Source organism: Ascidia mentula, chromosome 9, assembly GCF_947561715.1.
Source record: "Ascidia mentula chromosome 9, kaAscMent1.1, whole genome shotgun sequence".
NCBI classification, from domain to species: Eukaryota; Metazoa; Chordata; class Ascidiacea; order Phlebobranchia; family Ascidiidae; genus Ascidia; species Ascidia mentula.
In genome coordinates, this window is record NC_138574.1 from 14,608,961 (window position 1) to 14,629,031 (window position 20,071).

A 20,071-nucleotide genomic window follows, 5' to 3' on the forward strand; every position below is an offset into this window, starting at 1 on the left:
GGCTCTACCTAGTGGAAACTGTGGATGGACTATTTCTTATTTCCACATCGATTGACCAACGTGTAAATGCGTGGCGCATCGATGTGCGTGAAGATAACGGAACGCCTGATTTGACCTTGACGCTATTGGGGTCAAAGTTCACGCACGTGGCCGACGTAGCGAGCATAGATGTCGCCGAAGGACGTTGCGTCATCAGCGGACGGGGCTTAAACGTCATGGACGTGACTTCACACTGCGTCGCCCTGCACGACAGCGGCACGCAGTGGTGAACATCGGCTGTCGTCGCTCAGTAAGTTTGTGCGGAAAGGAGAGTAATTATGATCCACGCGGTGGCGCTCGTGGGGCCGGTCCTTCACGATGAAGGTGCGGGTGGGTTTTGGCGCCACCGCGTGGGGAAGCGCGCCGTCCGAAACTCCTCCAGTGTCATGGTAACGGTCACGATGGTTTCTGCGAAGAAATATATTGTTGTTGTGATGTTACGCAAAACTTTAGGAAGAATTAAAACGTTTGTAACAAATGTAAATTTTGTAAATGACAAAATTTGGTTGCAAAATGTGCGAAGGGGGAGGTGGGATTTTTTCATTAAGATGATGAGATTAAACAGAACCACAGGATCGTTAAACATTGTAGGTTCGGTTAGAGCATTTGCGTACAATGTTTTCCACAACAGAAACAATCCCGACACTTTTAACTCTCACTCACACAATGGATTTCCTGGAATCTTTCTTCAAATCGAGTTGAGTCATCGACTCCAGGCGATCAGCTGTAAGTCTCGCTGCAGGAAACAATGCGATATGTTTAATAAACATTGTTTGTATTAAGAAAGCTGGTTATTTTGGTTTTAGCTAAGACGGCAAAATGCATTGGTTTTCTGTTCATGTATTCGGTAAATTGCTTTCAACGCATTAGGTGATAAATTGAGAGGCCATGTTTGAGTCAACTTTGCTCGCATTTAATTTTCTCACCATTTCTGTACAAGTAAGGTGGTATAAATCTGCATGGCAATTGGGGGCGGGCTTATATTAGTAATTTGTAAAAAACACGGGTCTCTAATATTTATGTTCTGCCAAATTCAAACGTGGGTCGTAAATTCGCTTCGGGTCTCAAACAGGCGTTAAACTAAGTTAAAGGAACAAAACATATTGTTTACAACTTGTCACAAACGGTAGAAACTTACAAGGTTTCGGTAAGTGGACAGGTTGGGTCCGCATCTGGGTCGGGATGAATTTGTACTTGTTAGATTCACCACCAGAGGGTAGCTCTGAGAGCCACGTCTCCGCTACCAAGGGCGACTCCTGGCGGAACGTTTTCGTGGGTCTGTAGAAAAATAGTTTTTTTCGATACAATGGTTCCACATAAAGCTTTGTATGCGCCCTTATGCAAGAGCCTTTAGATGAAATCCATAATGTCCTACATGTGCGTTTTAATGGGGCCGCCCTATTTCGCAAGGTATCTACTTCCAGCTAACGTAGCAGTCTAGCCCATAGTAGCAGTTAAAGTTTTTTTCGACATTTCGATAAAATGTAACATCAAAGTTTTAAACAGATTACGTAGATATCGTTTAAGTATGCCAGAAGAACAAATTAATTGAAATAATATCATCAAAGTGTCTTATGTCTATGAACTGAATTATTCTGGTTGGGCACTGCATAAGAAGACTGACTTTTATTTTCCGAAATACTCAAGCTCACAAGCATTAAAATACAATATGTCTGTCAGCAACACAAGATATCTTACCTGTGGGCTCCTGTAAAGGTTTTATAGTTGATTGGAGCAAGAGGTTGGGTTTTCTTCCTAGTTGGAGGATAAGCGTCGTGATCTGACCAATAACCCTTGGATGGAGTTTTCAATCGGGCAACGATCGTCTTCGGGTCCTCCAGGAAAACGTGGTGTTCGGTTGGTGATTTGGAAAGTTGAAGGGCTTGGTTTGAACTCTCTGTGAAGGAGGGTTGTGTTGAGGTTTTACATTTTAAACCGGTGATTTTAAACACAGCTTGAGGCTACATTTTGAACATGAATGTATTGGTTTATATTTTTCTGTTACTTTTCACACACTTTACAGACAATTTAGGTTCTTAAAGTCACTTTAGATGCGCCTTCTCTTACTCATGCAGTTTAATCGGAAATTGTGGGGCCAGCTAAGAACAGTTACCACAAATTTATTTTACAAACCGTATTTTCACCAAAGCAATTTCAAAGTTACGTTTATCACCTGATAAACTGAGAGGTTTCAGTTTTGTCGAGATTTCTGGAAAATAAAATAAAAACGTGTTTAATGTTTAACACAGAGAAGCGTGTTTATTATCAACCAACGAAACGTGCAGCCAATATCCCACTATTCAACTACGTTTCATCAGGGTAATGGTCCAGTACAGAGCCAAGCATAAAAAAACGTAAAAATCGCAAAAAAAGGAACGTTGAAAACGCTTACAACATCACTCACTCTATAACTTATGTCACATTTCTTCAGCCATGCTTAAACTACTTACCTTTGGTTCTTGGGTTTGGGCTCAAATCGTCATTTGAAGAATCTGAACTATTTGAAGATAATTTCCTTCTGTTGATTCTGTAACGTTGCCGGTAAAAGTGTTTCTCCCTCAATAATCTCACTTCGGGTGGAGGGGGAAAATCCGGGGCGTCAGGGTGCGTTCTCTCGATAGCAGGCACCCGTGGCAGAGACGACCTGTGGTATTGGAATGTTTATGTCATAGTTTTGTGGCCAGTAGTACAATAATACTATGGCATATTTTATTGGATGACTAATGCCTGGCAAAATGCATTTTAGTAAGAAGCAACATTTTTTTAGACAACTGTTTTTAATGTAAAGCAACATAAACCAAATCTAATGTCATCAATACTTTGCCAATTCGGGGCTAATTATTTTCCGGGCAACAGAAACAGAGATCGCTTAAATTTCAATAAACTATCATCTCTTAGTTTCCGCACATATAGATTTTAGATCAGATGCTCTTATAGTGGGGCTTGGGTAAAAAAAACGAAAATATTGTTTCAGATTTTCCATTATTCCTCACCAACCTGTTGCCGGTTTTCGGGTTTCTTACGACATTGATGAAAGATTTTTCCTTGTCGTGAATCGCCGAACTGGACGGCTTGGCTCGTTGCCGTGGTAACAGTTGCCGCCTTGTGATTGGTTGGTTGTTGGTAGTCTCGTCGCCGAATGGGAAAAGTTCGTTCCAGGATATCGGTTCGATTGACATCTTAGCCTGACTTTGCTTGTCTTTAGAGCAACATTGGATAATTAGTGTTGTTTGTAGGGATTGTAAGAATAAAATTACACCCGTCACCGCCACAATAAGAATGGAATTATTATGAGGCCATGTTTATCGTGTGCAAAATGTTTCGTCCTAAACCCTAATGAAGTCTTGCGACGTGTCAGACGAAACGTTGGTTGAATAAAATATACGTTCAATTTGTGCCCGAAGGACAGTTATTGAAGAAAGTTTCCTAATCCACTATAGGGATGCGTGTGTTCAAATTACAATATGTTGATATTAATTCTAAAAACGAAGCATTTTCTGGCGTGATTAATGATCAAAAACTGGATCAATTTAAAAACCAAAGGCCCCTGGCAGGCTGCCGACCGCACACCGTATAAAAAAAAACAATCCATCTGAGCTGTCCACAGATCGCTTTGTGGAATTTAACATATAATCATATTCTGGCGTGATTACTTTTCAAAACGACTGAGCTTCTTCGCAAAACATGTTAGAATATCAACATCTCGTTTCAATGCAGGGGATTTACCTGGTCTCCCTCTGATCGGGAATTCAGTCTTGGATTTGTGGAGGAACATTGAGAGTTGACCGGTAGACGATGAAACGACATGATTGTCGGCACGCGGTAGTGGGGGCTGGAATAAAAGTGGAATTAGGGTTAATTCATATTTTTTCTGTAGTCTGAGCTGGTTGGTATTGCGGCAAATAGCTTTCACACACATGAAAAGATAAGTTTCTGGACCTTAAACATGAAAATTTAGTCGTATAATCGCCATTACTGGACACTGGGCGATTTCCACATGTTTTAAGCACTTTATTGCTAATAAAATTCTTATCGAAAATCACAAAGGACGGCGGTGGAAAATTTGTCATGAGATAAAGAGGCTTGCAGGCTTAGCAGTCCAGGCATTGCAGCCTAGCTGGATCAGCCACATTTTCCTGACAAGCCGGAGCAAGAATTTGAAAAAATTACATTGAGATGAGAACACAATTCCTACATTACAACACGCCCAGGACAGTTTAAATGAGCGAAAATGCGAAGTTGGCGACGTCCGTTATGAAGTAAATCACCAACCTTGTTCGGTGCTCCGGTGAGAACGGCTGACACAAACCGTTCGCTGGTTGGGGAACTCCCCGACGTGGTAGAGGAGTGGTTCGCCCAAATTCCGTCTTTGGAATTCGAATGTTCGAATTTTATTGATTTTTCTGAAACACTAGAGACGCAGGAGGAAGGACGGAGCAGGGGACGTTTCTGTTGGAAAACAAACAAGTTTGGAAAAGTGGAAAATTGTGTCAATACAAGTTTTTCAAACCGGAATGCCCCACAAAGCGGAAATCTGTGTGCCTGCTAGTGTGCAGCACCACGGTCACTAGCTGCACTGATGAGACCTTACAGGTCAAAACAGTGTGTACACCTGTCTGCATCTCTCAGGTTTTACAAATGTTTACAAATTTGTGACTTTACGAAATGGGTGTAAGTGCTGACTGACGTCATGTCCTCATTAACAATGTGAAGAGCGACCGTAGATACGTATCCAGGATTTGTTGACCGTCAATAAATATTACAAACCATCAATGAAATACTCACTTTCCTCTTGTTCTTGGGGACGATGAGGGAAACTTGAGTCTTTGATTTTTCCAGGGGCGGTTTTTCGATTTGAAATTCCTTCGCTTTGAACGAGTGAGTTTTAAATTTGTGACGTCCAGGTTCGTTCTGGGATTTATCTTTGTGGGTTCGTTTCTTCGTTGCTTCGCTTTCGCATCTTCCTTCAGAAGTAATCGCACAAACCTGGACGGGAAATGATATTTTTTGTATTTAGGGATTAGGCGACAACGTTTGAATGAATTTAATCCAGACTTTATTTTGGTATTTCGTTTCCATATTTCATTTAACTTGGGGCAAATAATTACGGACAAAACTACAATCTAAAAGTCCTTATAATTGGTTAAAACCACGTAATCGTATCTATCAATAAGAGCCGTCCAATTACCCCCGTAATTGCTTGTGTCATATTCTCAAATTGTAATGGATATAATTTTGGACAATAATGACGGAAATATTGCATTAAAGAAGTCTGTAGGTGAAAACCACGTGATTGTATCAACCAATAAGAGTTGTCCAACTACCCCACGGTAACTTTCTATACTTACAGTAAACGCATAGTCGGTGTCAGGGATCAGATTCGTGGCTCGGTAACTTCGGTCGGTTCCAGAATAAATTACTTCCTTGTTGGCGAGCAACTCGAAACGGAAGAACCGACCAAGCGGAACGGATGGCGGGTTCCAGGTCACGTGGACCTCGTTTCGACCAATCACAGTCACCGCGGGTCGGCCGGGTGCATGTGCCCCTATTTGCAAGAAACGTGACATATTCACTAATAATAACAGAAAAGTACAACAACGGTGTTGTCAAAGGGCGAACATAGTTAAAGCATTCATGTCAACCATTATTACCAACCCAAACTACTTCGTAATTTGTTTCTGATCATGTAACAAGATAATATGCCTTTTCCGAATGTCGTAGACATATGTTCATGCCAACAGTTTTTCCTAACCACAATATAGATGCGTCCATAATCCATAATATTATGCTGATAAAAAGTCAGCAGTTGACGATGGTTTATAGTCGGTGGGCTCATGGGATCTACATAATATCCCCATACTGAAGGTTATTTATCGTACCGAGTTCATCAGTGGAGGCGATGATAGTGGACTTCTCCCCTCCACCTTTCGACGTGTTGGCACACACAGAAATCGTATAACTGGTGGCCGGTAGGAGGCGCCCTAATATGTGGGAAAGCTCCAAAGTCGAGTCGATCATCTTGTCACCTACAGTGAGAAAGAAACGTCATCAGTTTGATGACGTAATACCTTATAAGGTAAAAACCACTTTAACCTACGTAAACACGCTACTTGAACCTACCTAAGTACACAGTGTAACCCCTCATTATTCCGTTGGGTTTTTCCGGGGGATTCCAAGCGAACCGGAGTTGGGACGGAGTGGAAGCAACCACACGGAGGCAGAGCGGAGCTGATGGACAATCCTCCTCTGCAACGAAAAAACAATAAAAATAAAGATTGGTACTGAACTATTAGTTTCATACGCAATGTTCTGCGCATGAATTGCTCAGCGGGATTTGCAGAACGCAGCCGTAAAGAAAAAAGTATTACAGAATTCGAGGCAAAATAAATTTACATTTTGTTGCGTAAAAATGTTGTTTTTTATAAATTATTTACAATGCAAACATTGATACAACCACAAAAGTTTGCAAAAACCAATTTATTTAAAACATATTTCTTCGATTTTTCCGGTTTTAAATTTACGCGTTTGCAAAATACAGTCAGGCCTTTGTCTCCGCTAAGAAAACACTTTCAATAAAGGACAGTTTGACAGCTACAAATACTAAATGGAGTTTAGTGTTAAAGAAAACATCAGCAGTAATGTTGGCTGTGTAGTGAACGTGACAAACAAGTCAAGTGCGATCAAAACACGAATCCATGAAACCGCAAACTTCTGTTGTCAGCATCAGGCAACCAACGGTTATTGACTTAAGGCCCTGTGAAGTGGGTCATTATACGTCAACACGGTAGAGCGGTGAATCCTTTACCAGTGACTCTCCAACCACCAGAGCGGTTCCTGACACAATAGCTAATCATTTTTGCCACGAGCGAAGACCGCAATGTGTTTTGAATCGTGTTGTGACGACTTCGGCCGTTTCGGTCGAGCAAAAACACCCGCTGTACGAACATTAGTGCCGAGGCCTTGTTTGAACTTGGTTCTTCACAATGGCATAGCGTGGTTTGTCTTCGTTGACTAAAGGCTGGCATTTACACAGGCGGGTTCTGACGAGCTATCATTCAACAGCGTGGGTACTTGAGTGTATTTGTTCGCACAAACGACCAGAAACCCACGGCGACGGAAAGACCTCCTTGTGCTGGAGGCGGTTTGCTCTGCTGCGGAATTAATCACCGCGTTTCTGGCTTGTGTTTTGAAACGTAACAGGATTTCGACTTGCGACAATATTTGTTCGGTTTATGGGTTGTGGGGTCTGTGGGTTTCCGTATTCTGGTGGTCGAAGGAGTTTGTATTGCTGATAGGAACTACCACCGAAGCGACCGATAAGCGTTATAAGCAGACAAGGTGTTTGAATCTATGATCTAACCCAAGAACGTATATTGAAGTTCCTGTTTTAATCAACCTTATTTGCACTGCTCTTGTTTTTTCAATTACAATCACAACATATCGTCTATGGATCTTTCCTTATTATTTAACGAAAATGTGAAATTTAGGTGCAAAATACAAAGCTAGAATGCTCAGCAAAAGTGGAAAACACGACCTGTGTTTATTATTAGCGCTTGTGCTAACTGGCTAATTGAATAGAAAACTTCTTCTTATTCAAACAATCAAACGCAAAAATAAGTTTTTTATTGTAGGCCAAACTCACCGGTTGTAACAGAGACAACTTCACTAAACGGACTCTCGTCCCCTATGGACGATGCTCTTAACTTCAGGTTGTAAATTGTGTTCGGTGAGAGGTTTTCCAACGTCACATCCGTTTCCGCTCCTTTGTACATGATTTTGGGGCCTGCAAACAATTATTCAAAACTTCACTAAAAACTTGCTATCATCTATGAAATTTCGTGAGCATTTATGTTACGGTTGGAGTTGGTTTGGTCAAGACTTTGTGCCAACGCTGCTAGGGTTAAGAGTTCGGATCTCTACCTTCAAACATAGGCTTACATTTCGCTTGTGGCTCTGTCCATCACAATACCATGCTATAATATGTGTGACGTCAAACTGCCCGCCAGCGTTTTGGGCAAACTGATTCGCGAATGTATTATTCGTATAAACTGAGATTTTTGGGCGGTAATTCTCCCCCCTGTGGTTGTTTTTGCCGCCGCCCATGAACATACCCGATAATGGTTAAATTTGTTTCCACAATGCTGCGTTGATGCTCGTTGGGCGTTTCCCAGATTCCCAAAAATATCAGCCACTCACCATCAAACAACTTGTAGGTGATGTCCATCCCACAACTCGCCTCCATTCCCGTCCACGTTGCGTGTACAGAGGTTGGACCGAGGACTTTAACCAAGGGAGGATTGGGAGTTTTCAGTCGACGGAGTTGGTTCAGAGTCTTCTGTATTTCCTCGTTCAGTTCTGAAATTATGTCAGATTTTTGTAAAGTTTTTCGGGTTTTACTGTAATTGTCGTAGGCTATTTGAAACATTAAATGAATATCTACAAACTACAATGGGAAAATGTCATGAAGATTACAGAAATCAGCCTGTTCTGCTTGGTGGTTTCCAAAGGATCTTCCTTTACTGTTTAGATGTCCAAAATTACTCACAAACATTCAAATATTTACTTTAGTAAATAGACTGACGATGGATGAAATTAATATTTCTGTGTTATATTAAAATAAAAGATGACACTGACTCTGATCTTCAACCATTCTTAGTGACTAATTTTGGACACCACTGCCATATTTTAAAACGTGCAATTAATGTAAACTGCTGTACAGAACAGCGGTCCACGAAAACATATTTGTTTACATCAATATATTCGTCAAATCAACAACTTAATATTTGAGTAAACAACATTCTTGTGCAGTTGGAGGTAGAATGTATTTGAACATTTACAAACACGTTCCCGAAATTCAGCCTCCAAAATAAATATTATGGCAAGACAAATTGAACAACGTCACCATAATCCAAACCGTAAACCAACTGTGAGGTTTTCGGTTTTGGGAGAATTAGTTCCATGTTTGTCTATTGAGCTGGGGAGAGTTTGAAAGTACAAACATTCCCAAACAATGGAGCTACAGTTACAACTTCCATTTGGCGAAATTGAGACAGGAAATTGTAAATTTGAGCGAAGCGTGGCAAATATTTGCAAAACTGAATCAATTTGATTGAAAACAGAGAGAAGCCTGCGTGAGTAATTCCAAGCGAAGATTTTTAAATCGGTGCGACCCAAACAAAGATTTTTCAGGAACATTTTTGCGTTTTTATACGAAACAACCCGAACATTGCTTATTGATGTCCAACTTTTCGGGAACAGTAGTTGTTTTGCAACTGAAACGTTTCCGAAAATAAGTAACTGTTATGCGATTGGCTGCTACCAGGATATCGACTTTATAAACAATGAAATCGGTTCATAATCGTTTTGATTAAGGCTTCACATTTATGTTAATCACACAAAAAATCACAGCAAAAACTGCTGAATCCATCACTATCAGAACCCGGTTTTATGCAAAATGGCGGTTCATGGATTGACCACTATTCCTGTCCATGTATTTAAAACTACTACGATTAATGAGCACATATGCTGGATACGACAATGCCACACATATCGTAATAAAATGAGCTGATAGACAGATAGTTGCGAAGTGGGTCGAACAGACATACAGTTTGTTGCGTCACCAACCTTCGCTTTTATTGAAAGATCGACATGTCGCTATAAAAAACATCATCCTATTCACATCGAGGTTTATACTAAAAACTAAGCAAGGTTCGCGCTACTGGCGTTCCAGCGATCGTTTTATCGTAGTTGTGACGTAACAGAGACGCGTTGGCTCGAATTCGTAAACTTATCAATGGAATAAAGCCAAACCTACTTTTTGTCATCTCAGTCAGTTAGTTCACAGCACTGATGATGAGCACAACAGTGTTCGAAACGTTTGTCATTCATATTGGCTTTGCCTTTTCTATTCAAAGGAATCAACTCTAAGTTTTTGCAATTTTTCATGGAATATTCCCGATAACGGTCTTGAACCCACAAACACACAAATTCCATATTTTGCCGCTCGAGAAACGAGCGAACAAGAATTCACAGGAATCTAGAATTTCGCGCGAATTAATTACAGAATACCTTTGGTGTTGGAGGTCTTGTTGAAGTTTTTGTTCAGGGCGGTGATCACAGCTTCGTTGTCGCGTAATCTGAGAACTCCACGCTTGTGGCTCGACAAAGTCCGCAGCGTCCTGTATCCACATAGAAATATTACTCAATACGTCACGTTTGTACGTCACAGGGCAACGGAACACGTGTTTTGGGGTAAGATACATGGATACGACTAGACAGGGGGCGGTAGTCTGGCCACAAACGACAACTGTTGTAATACGAAGTTAACACGCTCTTAAAGTTTAAGTAAGAGATTGCGAAAGAGTGGGCGACATCTTCAACGCGTGTTAGTTACCCGAAAAACAGTTAGGAATTTTAAAGACGAAACGTCGGTTGTAACAAAAACCTCGTAACCTTCTGCCAGAAAAACAGTTGTTTGACATTGCAATGCCTTAGGAAGTTTTGTGCAAATTCAACCAACGATCTTAATATTCTCAGGCACAGGCAAACCAGCTGTTTGTACACCACCTTGTATACGTTGGTATGTTAGGAACTCGGTTGTGTGTTATATAGGACTGCACTGATACTGAAAGTTACTCCCAAGGGGTTGTTAATTGTTATGCACCGAATTCTAAAACCCATTTATTTCACAAAGTTCATTGGTTAATTTCTATTTTGCTTTCAACATTTAAGTCCCAAGCGAAATATTATCCTAAAACCAGCAAAACCACACTCACATAGCGCTAAACCAAGCTGCTTCGATATCATCCTCGTTTGCAAGTAGAACCACAAGCCGACCAATCATATCTTGACACGAGGAGTTGGCGAGAATCCTTTGGTTACCATCGGCGTCCATTGCTAGGCAACTGACCGCAAAACATGCGTTCTTCGAACTTCCCGTGTCCCCTTTCACCAGCATTCGAAACAGGGAGGAAATCTATCGTAAATCAAATTCCCACTGAACCGGCCATAAAACAGGGACCTTTGCTACCACGTCCATAATAACCCGACGTGGATAAATAACAAAAGTTGCGAGGAACAGATTCTTACAATCGATACAGGTGTTACGGAACATCTCGTGTTATTTGTTAGGAATAATTTGTTCAAAAATCCTAAATCGTTTACACAGAGTTCGTTTTAAGGTGCTGAGACCATAAATAATACGAAACTCGTGCAAAGAGCAACCCGAAAGTTGACAAATAACTGCCACAACCTAGATCGAAAACAGTTTTTCAATAATCCTGTATACATTACCATTCGTTCGGTCTCCTTACAGTTGAGCAACCTTTCCTTTCCAGGTGACATATCAAGCATTCGGCCAATGGCAAAAGCAGCATTCATACCTCGGCCTATAGAAAAATCAAATAGTTTTGTATTTAGTTGGAATATGTTACAACCTTTTAACATTTGCCTGTCGTCTTTTGTCGGTAAACTGTTGTATCTTGTAAAGGAAATTGTTGTTATTCCTTACAATAGAGAGAGCTGTGATCGCCAAGCAAGGATCTGAGCAGTGGGGATTGTGGCATTTTTAACATGTTTTTTCTTTTTGGCGATGATATGGGGTGGAGTTTTGACTTTCTGGGCATATACCTTGTCGTGCAATTGCATGAAACTTCTGAGTTATTCAGCAAAATATCGCCTAATTTAAAATCAGGCGCCGCATACAATGATGAAAGATTAATATTGTTGGTTGACAGCATGTATTTCAATGAAGTCTTACATTCAAACACTGACATTAATCCCAAAACAAATTTTCTCTGTCAACCAGGAACCACTAACGGGCCTTGCGGGCCAGCGGGCCTCAGTCGCTTAAAAAACAACCGAATACATGCCTTTGGAAAGTTAAGTGGCTTTTAATCCCTGCTTCTGTTCCCGCTTACACAACGAGAGAGGTGGACGTAGAAAGGCAGGGAATCGGCAGGGTCACGGAGTGACAAACTGTGGGACAATAGCGACAAATGGGCCGGGCCAGAGATTGACATGTCGCTATTGTCGGTAAATGGTGTCGCGTAGCGTAAAGCGCCTCAACCCAAACACGATTAAGGACAATTGAAACCGGTAACACAGGTAGTAGAACAACTTCTCCTCCGGTTTTCGACAAACTTGATTCATAAAATGACAGCTTTTACAACATTGCTCTATTTTAGTGCAATTGTATGTGTTTTGTGAATGACGAAGGAAACAAAAAAGTTTCACTAAATCGAGTCCTTCTCACCTGCAGCATCATTTCCAAGGGATTGAATAAGCCTGGTGACGATTTGCGTGGAATTTTTGTGATCCAGGATTTTGTGGCAGCCATCTTCAGATATGGTTAGTCTGAAAAAAATTCACAAAAAAAAATAGTAAGTATTCATACGACAACTACCTTAATATTATGGTTTAAGTCATCAATACCGCACCTTGCCAAAACCAAAGCAGCATTGGAAGCAGTCCAGTTATTTTCAGCTCCAAGTAAATCAGTGATGGAGGTGATGGTGTCGAGAATACATGGCTGGGAATTCATCCATTTACGACCTTCACTGGTTTCTGCCTGCAATAAAATAAATTGTTATGATTGCTTGGAACCCACCATAAAGTTCTAATTTATTTGACTCATGAAAAAACATCGGTAATAATTTTAAACCCAAATTCCTTACATTGAATAATATGTTTCTAACTAATATTTTTAGTTATTTATCTTACCAAAGTACCAAGTGTTCCAGCAGCATTCATAACACATTCCTGGTCTTCAGATCCAAGCATTTTTGTGAGATCCTGTACATACATAAATAAATTTAAATAATCAAAACCAACATGTACACATAATATGGTATTGCAATTAAGAAAACACAGTGAAATTATAAGGTGAAAACATTTATCTTGTGTGCAAATCATTTTCTTTTGTCTGCATTTGCGTTAACTTATAATCAGTATCCATTCTTGAGAGTTTTGTTTCCAAACAAACAACACTGACCTGAATAATTGATCCAGATTTTCTTCCTTTGGTGAGAGACAAAACTCTGTGAGATCCAAGTTCTGTCTCCGCCAAGCTCCCGATAACATAGGCTGCATTGCTGGCTATCCTGTACAACACGTTGTTTTAATTTATAAACAAATGACAAAATTGTATACATTCCTGGATCTAGTTATTAACTACCAGGTAAACATACTCAATAAATCTGTAGTCCTTTGAAGAAGAGAACATATTCTAGGTCAGTTTAAAACAGTTGCTTCTTCGGTGCGACGTTATTTGTGAATAATGCTTGAAGAGAAAGTTAGAACCGACATGGGACGCACACCACTGTTTGACGTGAGCAAACAGATTTGAGAATTGAACAAACAATATTGTCTGCAGTGGCCAACCTTTTATCAGCAAATGTCAGTGCAGTGTTTGTTGAAATTACGAAAAATCAATTTTCAAACATACCACAGTGCTGTTAATGTTGTACATTATATGTTTATCAATATTTGTCATGCTTCAGTATAGGGCAAGAGCAATTTAAGTAGTGTGAAATTTGTTTAATAACAAAGCAATTAATCAGAAGAACTTAATTTAATTGAAAGTGTGTTTCTCCGGAGTATCTGACAATTGCGGAGCCACAACTCAAATATCGTCAAATTCTGAAGGTTTTCATTTCCTAAAGGCTTTGTTTGTATTTCTGCTTGGCGATGAAGTACTTTTTGGTCTTTGTTTGCATTTTGGTTTTTGAAGAAAGTAACTGATTTTATCTCCGTTTCATTGCCCAAAACTTGCATGTGCACAGAAAAGAACAAAGACCATTTCTTGGAAAATACAGGCTTTTTAAAAAATGGGCCAAAATTATTAATTGCACCAATGCATAGTGATTCAAGTTCACATTGTGCTTTTCACCATTGTACTTTTCAACATACTAGTGCATTACCTATCAGCTAGTTCATTTACAAAGTCTGGACTGTTTGCTGATCAATGCAATCTCTATGCCGTTACCTTATTAGTGAACTTAGTTAGACCAAACAATGTAACTTTATGTACATATACATTGTTTTGTATATAATTATTTCAACAATGTCATGAGCATAGGCCTAATCCAAAACGTTTCAAGCTGTTGAAATTTTTAGTTAACATTGATACCTCTGCTCTTTAGAAGACAAAAGTGTTACTAAGCTCCACAGAAAATCTTCACTTCCAGAGTCACCCAGAAAGCGGTATATCGTTCTTTCTTTATTTCCATTTATTTCTTCCACAAGTCTGTCCAGGCAACTTTGCTGAGTGCTTGGTTTTGAGGACAACAAGTCTTCAAAATAGTTTCTTCCCGCTGCCATTGCACTGCTGGTCACAGTGCACTAATAATCCTTACTCTGTGTTGGGGCGATTTGTATTTTTACTCCCAGTACACAGATTTCTGCCATCACATCTTGGAGCTATGTAGATTCGACCCGGGCGACGCAAAACAATTGCCTTCCACCCGGCTTCCTTTTTTACCATGGCGACTTTTAAAATTTCGGCAGCTTCACCGCGACATCATGCGGTGAAGTTTATGCGGACGAATTTCATTTCAAAATGTTTCAACAAAATTAATTTAACCACTAAAACATCACTTTAGTCTTGTTTTCATTATTTCGTTTCTGCAGATATTACATACAAAAAATTTTTGATGTTTTTAGTATTATCTGCGAATATTTGGAAGAATTTAGCAAATGTACAAATTTGAAGCCTGTTGTAGTGTCTGAAGTATGTTGTCTACATTGTTCTTACAGTTTTTAACTTTAACGCCAAGTTTTCGTGACTTCATTATTAAAAAACATTTTGTTTACGTCATGCAAATTCGCCCTGTTTACAACGTTCCACTTGAATGATTCCATAGGTCACAAGATTGATTGACAGGTGAATCTTGTTGTATACGAGCATATTATGATCGCATTGTTTTCTTTCGCTATGTACAAGGAAATGTTTCCTGTGCATTTTGCACTCTACAGTATATATAACCCAATTACGGAAACCAGAGGCACCATGTGCTTGTTGAACACCACTGCCTGTGTAACCTAATAATTATATACGATTACTAATGTCGTCATATCTGCCACGTTAATCTTAACATGGACAACACACTAAAAAATGGACGGTGGTTATATATTTATGCCAACAGAAATATCGGCCATTTCTAGACAAGTTTAGTTCAGAAAAGAATCATAACATTCTATAAAATTTGGCCCAAAAATGATTATTTTTGTCATGAAAATTATAATCAGTGCATTTAAGTGCAGTTGGGACAATTTTATATTTGTTTTTAGCTTTAGTGTTGCAGTGTTACTGTAATTTGGAGTAGCATTAGACAGCATGTCTGAAACTAGTCGGTACGAGTGCAAATTAAGTCCGTTCTTGCTAGACAAAGCTGTTGCAGAACTAAATGAACCACATGACAATATTGAGAGACTGAAAGCGATCGACAAACTAAGAAATGCCTATGATGAAAAGAAAAACATTCCTCTGGTCAGATGTGATGATGAATTTATTCTGAGGTTTTTGCGTGCCAAAAAGTTTAAACACGACAAGGCATTAAAGTGTTTGCAAAAATACCATTCTCTGCACAAAGACCTGGAAAACGTCTTCCAGAAAGTAAAAAATCCTGATTCAATGAAGTCAGTCATGGATTCGGAGGTACTTTATGTTCTTGATGATACAACGACTGATGGAGTGACTGTGATTATGTACAGACCAGGTTTAATTAATCCCAACAATGATATTTATGATATCGTCGCTTACTGCATATTGTGCATTGAAATATTGCTTGAAGACGAGCAGTACCAAATTTGTGGGTGTTCGACAGTGGAAGACTTGGAGAATTTTAATCTGAAACTTGTGACAAAGCTGTCCCCAAGTGCTATGAAGAAAATGAACTCTATATGGCAAGATGCTATGCCCGTTCGCTTTAAAGCACTGCATGTCATCCATGAAGGCAAAATGTTTGATATTTTGTTTGCTTTGTTTAAACCCTTTATGAAAAACAAGTTGTTAAAGCGGATTCACTTGCATGGAAAGCAATACCAGGAAATCTATCCAGATGTAAATCCCAAACTGCTGCCATCTTACATTGGGGGAACTGGCCCAGATCCAGCTGTTGGAAATCAAATGTGGTGTGATAAGATTAAAGACAAGCTTTCCAGTGTGTACAACAAGAAATAAGGTTAATGTACTTTTAAAATCCCAGGTGATTTCAGCATTATAATTTGTAAAAATACTATTTCGTAAACAATTCAAAAATGCTATTTCTTTTTGTAATTTGATTTATTGAGGAAAAGGACTGTATATATTTATCTTTTCATTTAAATTGTGGCTGTACAATATGATTGTGTAGATATTATGTTTTGAGATTTCTGTTTGTGCAATTAACTAAATGCGGCGATTTAGAGACATTTTTTCAGTAACCTGAGAATATTTTAATTCAATAATTTTTGTTCAGTTGCATACAATGCTCACCTTTTCCTGTTTCAGTAGATTTACAGTTTGCACAATTTGTGGTTTTGTGTCATGTGCCCGTACCACAGTTACTTTGCCAAAGTGCAATATAGTTCTTTGGATTTGGTTTATTGTTGTTGACACTGCTCGGAGCCGTGTTTGCTCACTCGTCGACTTTAGCATTTGTGACATTATATACCTCCTTTAGCTTCCAGTGATGTGTCTGAATCTGTTGTGCTGTGAATTATTACATTGTTCCAAACTCAAGTTCCTAATATGGTCGATAATTACAGTTTATTTTATTTAAATTTAGTGTTACTAATTGTGTTTGAAGCAAAAAGACACCATGTTTAAACCATTGTTGAAACATTATTGTTATACCTACAGTTGTGTTGTGCTTTTTTAAACTATTTACCTCTTCCTCTTATAGTTCTAATTTGAGATTACCTGAAAGCTACATATTTGCATAACAATATATTTACATAAATTATATCATATATATATTAAACAGTGCTTAAGTATTGCACAAGCTGCATATCCCCATGTGTTAAATACACTCAGGAGCCGGTCTTTCTGCATGCATTTCTGTACATATTTTTCAATAAAACTGTTTTAAATAGGTCAGCAGTTACTTTTGTTGCATGAGCATTTGAAATGAGTGAGCGATATAGGTTTTCACTGAGCCAAGATCTGTTAGAGAGAGCTGTAAATGAGCTCAATGAGCCACGAGATGATGAGTTGAGGTGGAAGGCCATTGATGAACTTCGCTCCACGTACAACTCTGACAAGTACGGACCACTCTGTCGATCTGACGATGCATTCATGATGCAGTTTTTAAGAGCCAAGAAATTTGATCAGGCAAAGTCGCTTCAGATGCTGCAGAATTATCACAATGTACGCAAGCAGTACAAGGATGTGTTCACCAAGATGTCAAACCCAAATATACTGAAACCTGTAATCGAGACTGGAGCGTTTCTCGTACTGGACGGTGAAACCAAACAGGGAGCTAAGTGTGCATATTACAGGAGCGGATTGCTTGACCCCTCAGCTGATCCTTATGAGATGACTGCTGGTTGGATCATGGTCCTGGAGAAACTGCTTGAAGATGAACAGTTTCAGATTTGTGGCTTGGAAACAATTCAAAATCTGGCTGGCTTCAGCATGCTTCTAATGGCTAAAGTGACACCGAGCTTGTCAAAAATGAAGGCTGCTTTGCAAGAAGCTTTGCCGGTACGAATGCGTGGAATTTACATTATTAATGAAGGCACCATATTTGATCTAATAATGGTAATTGTAAAACCATTCATGAGGAAAAAGATACTTGATCGAATCCATGTGTATGGAGGGAAATATAGTTTGCTTCAAGATCATGTCGACAAATCAATTTTGCCTCCTTGTCTTGGAGGCACAGGACCTGATGCTGATGCATTGGCAGCAAAGTGGGTTGAGATTTTGTCAGGGGATTATTCAGAGGACACTGCATTGTAGCCAGCTTTTCACACGTGTTATCGTAAACTGCTTTTCATATGCTTTACTGTATTGTCTGTAATTAACTGTGCTTCAACAAGTTGTTGAATCTGTGATAACTTGTGTAATTCTTGACATTGTGAATTGTTCTCTTGGGTTTCCTGCAACAAGTTGTTAATGTATTATGTTTTATTTGCAATGCTTTATTTTGTGCCACTGTGACCATGCAATTACTTCCATGCTTTATTTCATGCAATACTACAGCTGTTATCGTGTGTTTTGAATTTTCCACAGCTGGTGATTATTGTGCTTAATTATACTGTGTTTTTTGTTGCAGTTACATAGTTTAACAACAGTTCAGGTTCTTTTTCCTACAGCCAACCTTGCAAATACAGTAAGTTCTATTGTTGTATTGTTTCTCAACATTACAATATCTTGCAATCTTGCTAAAAGGCTGCTCTGCGATGTTTTTTATAATGTTCAAACACAACTTAAATTGACATTAGTTGAATTATTGTATTTTAATTCATCACTAAATAATTAAATGTTTTTTTAAAGGATGTATTAATAAATTTTTATTTTTTGTAGAAAAATGTCTGAGAGATACGTTTGTACTCTCAGCCCAGAACTTTTGGAGAAAGCTGTGACTGAACTGAATGAGCCAAGAGACAATGCAGAAAGACTGAAAGCAATTGATGAGCTCAAAGCCAGCTACAAAGCTGAAAAATACGGCCCTTTGACAGATGAGAATGATAAATTCTTGTTGCGTTTTCTGCGGGCAAAGAAGTTTAACCAGAAAAAAGCCTTGGTTGCCTTGCACAACTACCATGACACCAGGAGAAATTTTAAGGAAGTTTTTGATAAAGTCAGAAACCCGATCACGTTAAAAGACGTATGGAATTGTGGGGTGATGGTGGCTATCGAAGGGGCCGGCAAAGATGGATCTTGTGTGGTGCTGGAAAGAGCTGGAAAAATACAAAGAGGTATGGATGTGTACGACCTCACAGCATACGGAGTCCTCATGATGGAGAAACTGCTTGAAAGTGAACAGAATCAAATTTGTGGGATGCAGAGTATCGATGATTTGGAAGGATTCAACATAAGCATTATTACCAAAGTGTCACCCGTAGCACTGTCAAGAATGAATTCTATTTGGCAAGATGCCATGCCCCTGAGAATCAAGGCAATGCACATGTTCAACGAAGGTAAATTCATGGACGTTCTCATGGCTATCCTAAAGTTGATGTTAAAGGAGAAACTGATGAAGCGTATACATTTGCACGGGAGCGATCCTTCCAAGCTGAAAGAATTTATTGACCCGACGAAGTTGCCCCCAACTTTTGGGGGTACTGGACCTCCTGTTGAAGAGATTATTGAATCTTGGAATGAACGTATGTCAGAGGCATGGTCGGAGGACACTCGATTGTAATAACTTGCAACTTTATTTGGTAGTTGTAGTTCGTTGTCATACTGCTAAACACAGATATTATTTTGTAGTTCATCAGCAAATGAAAACCAAGCAAATCCCAAACAATTAGAGTTTTGTGTTTGCTGTTTTCTTCTACAGTTGTAAACTGTGAGTCAGGATCTTCCACTTATATTGCAATCAACTTTATTTACCTTTCATGCTTAGTCACAGCTGCAATGACATTAGAAATGCATCATTACCCCAAGGCACAATGTAGCACTCGTGCTTTTATTAATAAGTAGTTGCAAAAAGCCATGTTACTAATGTCCACATTTGTGCAATTTGGACAAATTATTATTTTAGTATGCACTGTTTTATAGGAAACTTATCTTTTCAAATTCCTTTTTTGTTTGCAATGCTTATAATATTAATATTGTAAAACATCAGTTGTCTACTTCCAAAATCACATCTAAAAATGGTCAAAATATCTGTATTTTTTGGTGCTGTGTTATCTTTGCTTCAGGTGAATATTTCTAGGATTAAAGAAAGACAATGTTATTGATATAAAACATCCAACATAACTATGCAAAATTTATTGTGTTCTCACATAAATATTTTGATGGTTTGGATAAAGCTTGTGGTTCTTGTAGTTCAGGAATATAAGGACTTTATATGTTCATTAAAGTTTAATTTATGCATTTTTT

At 39.0% G+C, this 20,071-nt stretch overlaps 4 protein-coding genes across 4 annotated transcripts; 3 read left to right on the forward strand and 1 right to left on the reverse strand.

Annotated features, from left to right (window-relative positions):
- Positions 1–82: 82 nt before the first annotated feature.
- On the reverse strand, positions 83–14,474 carry LOC145914754 (uncharacterized). The gene is made up of 23 exons (XM_083002592.1): positions 14,168–14,474; positions 13,031–13,139; positions 12,760–12,831; positions 12,477–12,607; positions 12,293–12,393; positions 11,332–11,426; positions 10,815–11,014; positions 10,108–10,217; positions 8,236–8,394; positions 7,682–7,822; positions 6,160–6,285; positions 5,919–6,065; positions 5,388–5,584; positions 4,825–5,025; positions 4,312–4,488; positions 3,766–3,871; positions 3,037–3,238; positions 2,490–2,683; positions 2,213–2,248; positions 1,738–1,936; positions 1,178–1,317; positions 703–775; positions 83–447 (listed from the first exon to the last, which is right to left on the reverse strand). Exons 1-23 carry the CDS (start codon positions 14,356–14,358, stop codon positions 228–230), a joined length of 3,327 nt encoding a protein of 1,108 aa, XP_082858718.1. The 5' UTR covers positions 14,359–14,474; the 3' UTR covers positions 83–227.
- Positions 14,475–15,332: 858 nt separating this feature from the next.
- Positions 15,333–16,257, forward strand: LOC145914293 (alpha-tocopherol transfer protein-like). Its single transcript, XM_083002100.1, has one exon. The coding sequence runs from the start codon at positions 15,374–15,376 to the stop codon at positions 16,217–16,219; it is 846 nt and encodes a 281-aa protein (XP_082858226.1). The 5' UTR covers positions 15,333–15,373; the 3' UTR covers positions 16,220–16,257.
- Positions 16,258–17,111: 854 nt separating this feature from the next.
- LOC145914296 (alpha-tocopherol transfer protein-like) lies at positions 17,112–18,296 on the forward strand. The gene has a single exon (XM_083002104.1). The coding sequence runs from the start codon at positions 17,147–17,149 to the stop codon at positions 17,978–17,980; it is 834 nt and encodes a 277-aa protein (XP_082858230.1). The 5' UTR covers positions 17,112–17,146; the 3' UTR covers positions 17,981–18,296.
- On the forward strand, positions 18,218–20,069 carry LOC145914294 (alpha-tocopherol transfer protein-like). The gene is made up of 2 exons (XM_083002101.1): positions 18,218–18,353; positions 18,548–20,069. The coding sequence occupies exon 2, from the start codon at positions 18,552–18,554 to the stop codon at positions 19,386–19,388; it is 837 nt and encodes a 278-aa protein (XP_082858227.1). The 5' UTR covers positions 18,218–18,353; positions 18,548–18,551; the 3' UTR covers positions 19,389–20,069.
- The last annotated feature ends 2 nt before the right edge of the window (positions 20,070–20,071 follow it).

What these genes read in the sequence shown, in the direction of transcription:
- LOC145914754 (XM_083002592.1), bottom strand. Translation starts at nt 14,358, where the DNA reads ATGGCAGCGGGAAGAAACTATTTTGAAGACTTGTTGTCCTCAAAACCA. An exon ending in CTGGAACACTTGGTACTTTG is followed by an intron (nt 12,608 to 12,759) that starts GTAAGATAAATA and finishes ATTTTATTGCAG; the next exon opens with GCAGAAACCAGTGAAGGTCG. An exon ending in CAAGACCTCCAACACCAAAG is followed by an intron (nt 8,395 to 10,107) that starts GTATTCTGTAAT and finishes ACATAATTTCAG; the next exon opens with AACTGAACGAGGAAATACAG.
- LOC145914296 (XM_083002104.1), top strand. Translation starts at nt 17,147, where the DNA reads ATGAGTGAGCGATATAGGTTTTCACTGAGCCAAGATCTGTTAGAGAGA.
- LOC145914294 (XM_083002101.1), top strand. Translation starts at nt 18,552, where the DNA reads ATGTCTGAGAGATACGTTTGTACTCTCAGCCCAGAACTTTTGGAGAAA.
- LOC145914293 (XM_083002100.1), top strand. Translation starts at nt 15,374, where the DNA reads ATGTCTGAAACTAGTCGGTACGAGTGCAAATTAAGTCCGTTCTTGCTA.